General features: G+C 36.7%; 1 protein-coding gene across 14 annotated transcripts in view; it reads right to left on the bottom strand.

Annotated features, from left to right (window-relative positions):
- UBE3D (ubiquitin protein ligase E3D) overlaps positions 1 to 12,567 on the bottom strand; it is a 210,066-nt gene that overhangs the window by 181,818 nt on the left and 15,681 nt on the right. For all 14 annotated transcript variants that reach the window (XM_065543795.2, XM_074037589.1, XM_074037591.1 and 11 more), the window contains 2 exons: positions 7,131 to 7,362; positions 727 to 796 (listed from right to left, as the gene is read on the bottom strand). In XM_065543795.2, coding sequence (XP_065399867.1) covers positions 727 to 796; positions 7,131 to 7,362 — 302 coding nt within the window. The remainder of the gene's footprint in view (positions 1 to 726; positions 797 to 7,130; positions 7,363 to 12,567) is intronic.

The raw sequence follows: 12,567 nt of genomic DNA, 5'->3' as shown, positions 1-12,567 counted from the left end.
CTCCACAAGCTGACACAGCATGTTGCAGCTCTCTAGACACTGTAAACCATATCTTTAAATTGCAATGCATTTTAATTATCAGGATTTTCAGTAAAATATTTTTAAGCAGTATAACAGAATTTACATAAAATATAATCAACGTTACTGGGAAACAAAAAGAATAAGGGACAAAGTACAAAACTCAGAATGTTTTTTCTTCCATTTCAACAGGTCCTCTTCCATCCCCAGCCCCAAAATACAGCCCCAAGCCAGATGGCAGCCAAGAAAAACAACTCCTCCATCTCTGGGCACCAATTCTTCTGACTGAGGAGTTTTGTTAAGAAAAAAGCTCTGTTTTGTGAGTTACCAGGAAGGTAAAATGAAAAAAAAAAAAAAAAAGATGAAAGAAAGAGAGAGAGAAAGAAAGAGAGAAAAGCTCCAATTTTCTTTAAAATAGACCTAAGTACAAACTTTATACTATTGCTTTATATCTACAAAGAGGCTATGAAACACTGAAAATGACTCAAGTTCTTAATACTTAAAATTCAATACTCTGTACTTATGAAGGTCAAAATATACAAACTTCTTGGTATATTGGATGATATGTTAGTTGGGGTCTATTTTGAAAAGCACCAATTCTACAGCATATATTAATCATCTATCTTTCCTATGTATTTACTATAAAATATCATTCTGGCTTTTAAACAAGAAGCCAATCATTTTGGCTTCTTGTTATGAAATTCTTACCTGATGACATGGTCTCTCCCAACATTACCTTGCAACGCTTACAAATTACTTTGGTATTTGCCTTTGGTTCCTGTAGAACAGAAAAATGTCATTTAAATGTCATTCAGCTTTTCTTAAAAGGAATATATAATTTTAACATAGTCCCCAGAGTATACATTGAACTTTACATTTTATTCTGCCCTCTACTAAATACTGGGAATACATTTAGCTTGTATGCATAATTCACATGCACAGAGATAATTTTTCAAGTCTTAAGAAACAATAAAGCACAGATTCACTTTTCCAAAACTAGCCACTTCTTGATAATCCAAAAGTTGCCAAATAATTTGAATTAAGTGGTACCTTACATTTCTAAAAAGCACTTCCAAATAGCCTTATAACTTAGAACAGGCAGATGGTGGGCAACAAAGACCGGGTTGATGACTTGCCTCAACTCATGTGTATAGAACACAGAAGAATCAGAACTTGAACTCACACTATTTTGATTCCTAGTCCAGTGTAATTTATGTAAAAGTAACCTATAATCCTTAACTACAATAAGTGAAAAGTTAACAATATATATTCTGTTCATATACTTCCATTTTTTCTACTTAGGATCGGCACGGTAACTGGAAAGACAGGTAGTGCTCTGGGACAATTCCTGAAACAATCCTAACCTTCAAAAATCCAAATTCATTATTTGAGACATAGATTAAAATAACTAGCATTTGCCTAATCAATAAACAAAGAATATGCCTTTTCACATTCATAATTATACCTTTGTTAAAACCATACAACATTCCTCTCATCCAGATATACTGCAACAAGGCAGAAGCCATATAAAGTGGGCAGGGAAAAGGAGGTTCTGCAGCTCTGAACACACCAGGGTACCTTTCCTGGGAAATTACAGAATAGGTGTAGGCTGAAGTAAGGAAGGGCAGTGACTTCTGTTGTGGGATAATATGTGTATTTAATCTAAGGAAAAAAAATTTAACTGATTAATATACATTTGAGTATTTTTTCCTTGGCATAAATAATTTCCTAAAAAGTTGCATAAAAAGTACATTTAAACTGAGTTCCATGGACGTGCTGCTAGTAACTGACAGTTGATGTTTGAATCTGGGTCTTTCTGATGCTAAGGCTTCTGAACACTATGCTAAGTGTTTTCCAAATTACAGCTCATGCGCTCCATTAGTGGGAACCAATTCAGTGGATTACTGTGCTTTGGTTTTTTTTTGTCTATTTTATTTTGTTTTGTTTTGAGATGGAGTCTTGCTCCGTTGCCCAGGCTGGAGTGCAGTGGTGTGACCTTGGCTAACTGCAATCTCCGCCTCCTGGGTTCAAGAAATTCTCTGCCCCAGCCTCCCTAGTAGCTGGGATTATAGGCACCTGCCACCATGCCTGGCTAATTTTTGTAGTTTTAGTAGAGATGGTTTCACCATCTTGGCCAGGCTGGTCTTGAACTCCCGAGCTCATGATCCACCCACCTTGGCCTTCCAAAATGCTGGGATTATAGGTATGAGTCATCGCACCAGGTCTACTGTGTTTTTAAAAAATGAAATACAATAGAACAGAAAATATGACAGTGCTTCAAACACTGAGTAAGTACTGCTCCAAGAAACTTTTATTTGAGGTGTTTGTGTGTGTGTGTGCATGAGTGTGTGTGTGTGTGTTATCAGATCTTGATGTAAAAAAATACATTCACTGGCTGGGCGCAGTGGCTCACGCCTGTAATCCCAGCACTTTGGGAGGCTAAGGTAGGTAGATCATGAGGTCAGGAGTTTGAGACCAGCCTGACCAAAGTGGTGAAAACCCCGTCTCTACTAAAAATATAAAAATTAGCTGGGTGTGGTGGCGCGCACCTGTAATCCCAGCTACTCAGGAGGCTGAGGCAGGAGAATCACAGGAACCTGGGAGGGGAAGGTTTCAGTGAGCCGAGATTGTGCCACTGCACTCCAGCCTGGGCGACAGAGCAAGACTCTGTCTATACACACACACACACACACACACACACACACATATACACACACACACACACACACATATATACACACACACACACACATATATATATTCAATTAGAGGTCAAAGTCAAGAGCAACAGCACAATTCATATTGGGGTCTTCCTCTATGGCCTATTCTTTCCCCCAGCCTCAAACACATGCAACTAGTAAAAAATCCATAAATGCCCACAGCTCTTCTATTTAGAAACTTTTGAGATGAATCCCTTCCTACACTGAATTAACCTTCAGTAACATAAACACTTATTCCATTTTTCCTGGTCTAGCGGCAGTATTTGGACAGATTCTGCAGCCTTTCTCAAAAGTCTCTGCCGAGGAAACAAAAGCACACGTGAACTTCGTAAGTCAGTTCAGTCCTGGCTGAAACTTTGATCCAGGCACACTCCCAAAGTGGGCCCCACAGTGTGCCATCTCTGGCCATTGCATGACATCCTTATCAGGCACATCACAAATGGCAGGTCTCAGAGCCTGACCCAGGTGGGAAACTGGATGGGGTCATTCCCATGAGAGGTAAGAGACAGACACAGAAACCTAGGAAGGTGCCAATTTATTCAGGTCCAGTTAGAAGAGAACTCAGCCAGCATGGTCTACAAAGGGTGCCATTCTGGCAGTTTAATGCTTTCTTACAGTAAGACATACACCCGTATGGCTCCAAGTTGATATTAAAAATATTTTTTAAAGAGTACTATTTTGTACAAGTTAAATCTGATCATACTCATTAAATGTTACCAAAAACTAAGGGCTTTACTAAAAACTAATATTGGTGTTGTAATAGCAAGGCTTGAGAATAAAGAATTTTTTTATTTGAAGCAGAAATTTTTTTTTCAAGTGCTCTGATATGTACTTCATTCGTAACGGCTATCACAGAACATCTCACCTTGTCTTTCAAGGGGGCAGGAGAAGTATTTTTTGTTTGCTTGTTTTTAAAATAAGATTCTACCCTTATCAGACATAGGTAATCAGGATTTAAAAATCAGATCAACAACAACCAAATTATCTCAATCACATGTGCGGATCTGGATTCAAACAAACCTATAGTAAAAGATACTTTTTTTTTTTTTTTTTTGAGAGGGAGTCTCGCTCTGCCGCCCAGGCTGGAGTGTAGTGGCCGGATCTCAGATCACTGCAAGCTCCGCCTCCCGGGTTTACGCCATTCTCCTGCCTCAGCCTCCCTAGTAGCTGGGACTACAGGCGCCCGCCACCTTGCCCGGCTAGTTTTTTTTTTTTTTGTATTTTTAGTAGAGATGGGGTTTCACCGCGTTAGCCAGGATGGTCTCGATCTCCTGACCTCATGATCCGCCCGTCTCGGCCTCCCAAAGTGCTGGGATTACATGAGCCACCGCGCCCGGCCACTAAAAGATACTTTTAAGACAATTGATAAAATCTGTATATGGCCTGGTATTGTATCATTAAGGAATAATTGTTAATTTTATCAGGTGTGATGACAGTGTGGCTACATTTTTAAAATCCCTAATTTTACACATAGGGATAAAATGACAAGACTGTTTTAAAGCACTTCAGGAAAAAAAAGAGCAGATGAAGCATACTAGTATGATGAATCCATATTGAAATTCACAATACTATTCTTTTTATAATTGTGAATACTTACAGAGTTTGACAACACATTTTTCTAAGAAAACAAAAAAGACCCACTTATGGATTTAACAAAACAAATTACCAAAATCAACTAATTATTACTAAGTACTCCAAGAAAGAAAAAAAGATAAAGATGTTAGTCATCCTTGCTAGCAGTAATATTAATGTAATCAAAGATCAATTTTATTTGTTCTTTAAAAAATACAGTGAAGTCTTGAATAATATTTTGAATCTTATAAAAGGAAGAAATGCCATCTTTATCATCCCATTATTATAAGATACAATTTTTTTTTTTTTTTTTTGAGATGGTGTCTCGCTCTGTCTCCAGGCTGGAGTGCAGCGGTGTAATCTTGGCTCACTGCAACCTCTGCCTCTTGGGTTCAAGAGATTCTCCTGCCTGAGCCTCCTGAGTAGCTGGGACTACAAGCCCCCGCCACCATGCCTCGCTAATTTTTTTGTAGTTTAGTAGAGATGGGGTTTTACCATGTTGGCCAGGATGGTCTCGATCTCCTGACCTTGTGATCCACTCGCCTCAGCCTTGCAAAGTGCTGGGATTACAGGCATGAGCTACCATGCCCGGCCCAAGATGCGAAATTTGTATTATGTGGGTGGGCACAAAATAGAACAAGAGAGATGATAAATGAATACATGAATAGGGAAATCTCCAGCAGGTATCTTTTTTAAAAAAAGTAGATACTGCTGCAATGACAAAGGCTCAAATAAAGTACTATAAACTCTAAAAAGCTATGGAAGAAAAGAAACAGTGTTGGGCTTCACGTTTGTTTGTGCTGTTTTTAAAAGCAGATCTTTTTAATTAAACATATAACACATAAATTTTGTTTAAAGAGAATCTCTGTTTGTAATGCATTTTTCTTCACCTATCCTTGAAGGAAATAATAAGGCAAGTTGTGTAATGAAGCAGCCTAACAGTGTGGGAACTCTACAGAGCAAACCTCAAAGACAGACATTGTTGTGGACTAATTAAGTCAATATATCTGACACAGGGCAGGACTGCTCAGAGAGGTGGATTAGCCTTGTGTCCTCCCTTTTAGTTTCCCTTTGTGTTGTCTCAATTTCTAAGGACCCTTGATATTGTCTCACCAAAAAAATGTTTCCCAAGAGATACCATTAGGATGCTTTGTTACTATGTGGCATTTCAAAACCCTGCTAGATGGCTAGACTGGGTGATAGGAGAAATAGGTTTTCAATAGCACAGAACAGCCTTGTTCCCACAGGAGCCTTGAGAGCACTGTTTACCCAGTCCCTCCAAATTTACACTTCTATTTTGGTCACAGGCACACTCTTTGGACTGCTACAATATACAATTAAAGAGGGACTTTCATCTAGGCTAACTTGAAGAAAATCTTTTCAACAGCAGCTTGTCATGATAGTACAGAATTTCCCACAGTCTCCTTGATACTAAAACTGTAATGTCTAAAAATACGATGGGTCTTTCTTTAATGGATAAGATAGCTGTTTACTATGAAGAGAAATTCTTGTAAATTGCATCACATAACTGATAAAGATGTAAATGTGAAGAATATATTTCAGCACAGAGTGCTGAGTTTATTTAAAAAGGGAAACATGGCTTCTCTCATTTAATCTTTCTCTACTACTTTTGTGCTCACAACTTCCAAATATTTTTAAAATGTATAGCTTAATCATAAAGACGAAATTTAAAACACATAAAGTATTAGTATATATTTAGATTAAAATACAAATTTAATTAATCATATTAAATATAACATAAACGTATATTAACTTACTATTTACCTTTTAAAATATAAAATGTAAAGTACCACATTTCACCAAAGTGAACCATATTTAGATTAAGGGATTTCTGTTTACAGTGTAAGATGAGGCACTTAAATAATTTTCTTTGACAACAACTTAACGTCCACATTCGACGAATTTCCTTCGTCTCCCTCAGAATAGTTCTATAAACTAATTTACAACCTAAGAGCTGCCCATCTACTGCATATTTCCTGCAGTCGCTCAGTTTCAGTTCTGATTACAAAAATTAAATGAGTTCTGAATGAAATTTAAAATACAATGTTTTCATTCCCACCAATAATCAGATGTTAAAATGCTTCTCTGGCAATGATTTTCTTTACTTTTTAAATAACATCTGTACTGACTGGCCATCAGTGGAATGATTTCTCACAGGGCTAAGCCAATGCCATTGATTTTCTTTTAAAATAAAGTAAAACGTGTTCTCTGCAGTGAGAGAAAATTGCCTTCTTCCCAAAGTAACCTACGCAGCAAGAACTACCTGACCTCACACTGTCAAGCACCAATTCAGACCCTGCAACACAAGCTTTATCTCCATTTCTGGGCTCCTCCATTCCTCTTTTTACTTGATGACATCTGCATTTATGACTTCAGCAGAAGTCTAGACTGTGGGCAGAAATAGTAAAATACCTCAGCCTAATAGTATAGTAGATATCCTGGAGCAACAGAACACTTTTAACTTAAATCAGACTACTTAGGATAAAATGCACACAAATTATGCAATATTGTCCTAAGAACAAGAAAGGAGGGCATTTTGTTTGTAAAATGGTAGCACTCCCAATTCTATGACTGCAGAGGTCTTCCTCTCCTTATTCTTCCAGGTCCCTGTGGCTGTTTTAGTTTAAAGCCATATGCTCTTCCTGTTTTGATAAAGCAGAGATAGTGATGACAGTTGAAAATAATGAATTTTGGCCTTTACAGCAGTCCATGTAACAAGGCCTTAATTAGGAAAAGATTGAAGAAACCAGTATCTAAGACAACCTCTAAATTAGCATTTAGTTTGAAATGATATTTTACCAATTTACAATGGTTGTCAGAAGAAACACAGCACATCTCCACTGGGGATAGTTCAGGTCTTGGCTGCCACAAACTGGTTCTTAAATTCACCAAGAAGAAAGAGTCTCCAATAAAACAGTCATTCTCTTGCGGATGAAGTGGTTTATTAGCAAAGGGGTCAGGATGACAACACCATTCTCCAACTAGAGCTTCCCAGTTCTCACTCGGCAGTGGGAGCACCCTGAGGAGCTTCCTAGTGGAAAGAGGAAAAATCATTTTTAACAGAATAAAATGGAACTAACATTCTCTTAATTAAATGAGCATAAAAGATGAAAGAAACTCATTAACCACAAGGCTTGCAATGCTAATTTTTCCTCAATTATAAAAGTAATATATACTCACTATAACTAATTTTGAAAATGCAAGGAGGTATAAACAAGGAAAAATCATCCTTTTATCTCACTACCCAGATATAAGTAACTAAACATGACAGTGTATTTCTTTGCCATCCGTTCAAAAGATGTATCTGTACATATCACAAAGTTTGAGAATGGTGACTAAACATACTATATCTTGCTTTTGTTGTTTTATTTAGATGAATCCTAATTAGTCCACAATATTCTATTCCATAATCAAAACTTTTGAGATCATTCCCTCAACCGTTAGATATTTAGATTTTGAGTTTTTCATTATCAATAACTCTGTGATGAATGTTCCTGTTAGAATATTTATGAACATATCTATTTTCCTTGAAAAGAATCTTATATAAGTGTGAGATGATAAGCACAAATTGTATGCATATTTTAAAACCCAACACCTATTTGGTGAATTTCTTTCCAGAAAGGCTGTGCCAATCTATAATTCTTCCACTCACCCTTTTCATAAATGAATACTATCATTTTTTCATTTCTGCATTAGTAATAGGTGAAAGTATTTTCAATGCTGCTTTAATTGGCAACTCTTAAATTACTGGAGAGATTCATCTAGTTTTTCCACTTATAGACCACTGTGTTTCTTCTGTGAATTGTGATTAGTGACTATTTTCCAGGGTCCGTATTACTATGTTCTTATTAATTTGTAAAAATGTGTTATATATTAAGATTATTAGCCTTATGTTTATTAACCTGTTACAAATTTTTTTGGTGTTACTGCCTTTTATTTTGGTTTACATGTCTTAACTGTCAAATCACCTAACAACTTTCTTCTATAATTTCTATTACCATATTTTAATAAACTTTTCATTTTGGAATACTTTCAGATTTACAGAAAACTTACAAAGGTAATATATTAGTTCCCATATACACTTCACCCAACTGGCCTTAAAGTTACTATTTTATGATACCATGGTAGATTTGTCAAAACTACACACTTTGAATTTCACCTGTTTTTCCACTAATATCCTTTTTTTCTGTTCCAAGATCTAATTCATGATAATACTTTGCATTTAGTCATCATGTCTCCCTAGTCTCGTCTGGTCTGTAACAGTTTCTCAATATTTCCTTATTTTTCAGAAACTTGAGATTTTTGAAAAGATCAGGTATTTTACAGAATATTCTTCAATCTGAGTTTGTCTAATATCGTCTCAAGATTAGGCTGGTGGTATGGATTTGGGGAAAGAATCTCACAGAAGTGAAAAGTACCCTTCTCATCACATCATATCAGAGAGTATATCACATCAACACAACTTAGTGATGCTAATCTTGATAACCTGGTTAAGGTGATATCTGCTAAGTTCCTCCTCCTAACAAAACACAAATACTAGTAAATTAATGTACATTCAGATGTTAAAAATATTTAAGATGTGAATGCTACTTTTTTTTTTAAACAATTCCCCCTATTTTCCTTTGATTTCCCCAATCAACTGAGTCACATAAAAGGGCAATTACAATTCAGAAGAGGGTACACAATCTATAACTGCAGAGGACAAAGCTAGAAACAAGAAAGGCTGATTTTAGTTTAACATAGGGAAGAACTTTTCCTTTGAAATTAGTATACACTGCACCACTGGTATCATCAAGGTGCTGAGCCTGTTAAACATACTGAGAAGTGATTCTTTCAACGTACACTTTCTATAAGTCTACCATGAATAAGGCATTCTACTGGCACAAAATATGAACACATACAGTCATCTCCCTTAAGGTACTCATGTGCTAGTAAGAAATATGGACCTATAAACAAATAACAAAAGCACATGTTATAAATGCTCGTAACAGAGTAATGGTTCTAAACTCTTGCAGTGGGTGGGGGAGTGTGTGGCGCCAGGGGGAGCAGTACAGATCCCTTTGAATATTTAAGAAAAGTGTTAGCCTCTTTCCTCAAACATACATTTCTACAAGCACACAAAATCTGCATATTAATTTAGGGGATTCATGGATCCCCAAGACCAATCTATGAATTCAGGGCAATATATACAAAGTACTATGGGAATAGACTGTACATAGACTTCAGAGAAGAGGTAATATCTGAGCTGGCCTTTGAAGGATAAATAGTAGTTCTCCAGGCAATGAAAGGAATTAAGGGCATCATGGAAGAAACAATATGAAGGTAGATGCCATATATGTTTACTTTGCCACTGTATTTCTGCTGTCTTACATTGCTTCTAACATATAGCATGAGCTCTTAAATATTTGTTGAAGAAATGAACTAGTGTATTTTGATAACTAAAATGTGAGAAGCATTTCACACTGGTTGTATCTGTTGCACACTGGAATTCAGGAGTTAACAAACCTTTTCCCTTGCTGCTTGAGAATCTGACTTTTGGTTTAGCCACCTAGCTCTGTTACCCTGGAAACCAGGTAAGATCTTAGGCATCGACTATATTGCTAGGCAACACTGCTTACGGTAAAAATGATCCTTGGTTGGTAAACTGCATCTGAACCAGGAAGAAATATGAATGAGCTGTAAATGTCTGATAGGATACTTTGGCCTTCCCTGAATGCAGTCTCTTCTTGGGAACCCTACAAACTATATCAAGAATTGTTACAAGAAATACTGGCTGCTTAAGGCAGAAGGCCTTCTTCTGAGCCACGGCAGCTCCCGTTCCTCCCTGATGTGGAGCTTATGCTTTGTACCTGGAACTACGCCGTGTTGGGAGACGACAGTCCCCAGAAAGGTATGTGAGCTGTCACTTGTGCAAACATGCAGCGCCCCTGCTGAGAGGAATTCTTGATGCTGCCCTGCTGGCAAGCTGGCAAAGAATGTGGACTGTGGTAGCCTTGTGAGTCCACATGTTTAGGTAACTTAAGAAGACCCTTGGTGGGCACTAAACACACCTTATTTCATTTAATGCTCGCAACAACTTTGTGAGACAAGAAATATCATTTTCCTATACAGAGGAGGAAAGTGAGGCTCAGAAATGTTAAGTAATCTGCATAAGTTCACAGAATCAGAGGTGACCAGTAATGGCAGGTTCTTAGTTCAGGTCTTCCTGCCTCCAAAACCAAACTTTTTCCTTAGAATATATTCCCTGCCCTGGCAATGCAGAACAGCCATAGAGGACACTTGGGCAGGTAGGATGGTGGCAAACTGTGTGGGGTGTTCTAGGCCACGCTAAGGGGTAGGGACTTGGTACCTCAGGTGCGTAGGAAGCATTACAGAATTTTAAGCGGAATAACAGGTCAGATTTGAATTTTACCAAGAAGAATCAGAAGAAGAAAAAGGCAAATAAATTGCCTGTTTAGAGTGGGAGGGAGTTAGGCCTAAATAGGCTCCTGGACTTTCTCCATCATTAAGATCTTTTGTCTCCTGACATATTGCATGTAGTGCCAATAAACAAACCCTCAATACAGTGCAAGAGACAACAATGGCAAAATCGCCTACATGATCAGGGAAATAAAATTGCCCCAAGATTTACAGAGATCTGGGAGACAACTCACATTAACACAAAATACGATATTTTAAACTTAATGTGACTACATTATCATGTGAATAAAAGCTATAATATATCCTATAACCATCTACATAAGACACCAGGAGCAAGAAAGTGCCTAATCTGTAAGTCATTGCAAAGATAAAAGAGTTTTTAAAGCAGAAAATTTTTTTTGATGTTTTGAAGAAAACATAAAACATTTCAGAACAAAAGATTTTAATCACTGCTTTACTGAAAGCATATTTATCTAAAACCCTGGAAAATAGACTTTGATATGATCTACTTCCCAAGAGAATTTTCAAAATAAAATAGATACCATCTTTTTCAAAGTTAGTTTTTAGGTAGAATCCTGGTGGAGCTCAAAAAAACAGTGAAATGATTTCCTGAATTTTCTCTCAGCTTAAGGTTCTATAATGAACAGCAACACAACTTCACAATAAATTAAAATTTCCTAGTTATTTTTAATGTACCATGACCACAGACTTTTAGGAAACTTAAAATATACAAATGATATCAATGTTTAATACTTAAACATATACACAAGAAGATGTATGCCCCTTAACTTTAATAGAGGTAAAGAAAAATGAAGAATGTGAAAATAAAGAAACATACATAAGAAAATAAAATTATGCTCCTTAGCTTTAAAATGAACCATTAATCAGTGATAAGATAATAACAATGGTAATAACAGCTTTTACAGATTGGATTATAACCAAGTGGACATTAAGAATATTAATAACATCAACTATCTAAAGCTCAAAATATGGCTGCTGGAATTAGATAAATTCAGGTGACATTCTCCGACTGGCAGGCCACAAATCCTATAAAACTAGCTTAGCACTTTAATACTATTACATACATAGTATGATTAGAGCCATAAAAGTATAATTTTATTCCAAAAGTTTGTACAGTGTTACCAATAGTGCAGTTGGTGAATATACTCTTTTTTAACCTCTTTGTAGAAATGTGACTATATTCTTGGGAGTAGTTATTTTCAGGTTACAATTGTTGCTGGTCTGCCAAGTGGCTCAATCAAGTGGTTGGATATCCTGACATCTCATGTTTCCAAAGATCCCATCTTGCTGGTTTCCCTCCAGGGTGTCAATGCCCTCATGAGATCTAGGCTGACACCTAGCACTACCCTGCCAGTGCAGGGAGAACAGGGTGAAACATCCAGAGACCTCAGGAGAGCCACTCTGTTTCAAATCATCCGAAAATCAAAAGGCTTGAGTTTGAAAGTTTGGCCAACTGATTTCATTCATGTATGAGATGAATTTATTTCTAGAATATATAAATTCCAAACACAAGGACTATTTGGCTGTTTCTGAGACTATTCACAACAAAATAAATTTCATTATTGTTGCTGGATATTAGGGCCCGTTAATCTTAACAAGAGCATAATCAAAAATTACATACATTCACACACATTTTACAGAAAAACTGTTAATCTGGTAAAATGTAAATTGGAGAATTTAATTATAAATAAATGAGGCATTATTTGGTTTCGAATAACCACAATCAAATAGCTAAGAACAAGTGACCTTAAAATTAGGCGCTGCTGTAATTAGCAGGTATCATGTGCCCTGGTGC

The sequence above is a fragment of the Macaca fascicularis genome, chromosome 4 (assembly GCF_037993035.2).
Source record: "Macaca fascicularis isolate 582-1 chromosome 4, T2T-MFA8v1.1".
Classification (NCBI taxonomy): domain Eukaryota; kingdom Metazoa; phylum Chordata; class Mammalia; order Primates; family Cercopithecidae; genus Macaca; species Macaca fascicularis.
The sequence above is the reverse complement of the archived record's forward strand: the minus strand, read 5'-3'. Positions and strand labels throughout refer to the sequence as shown.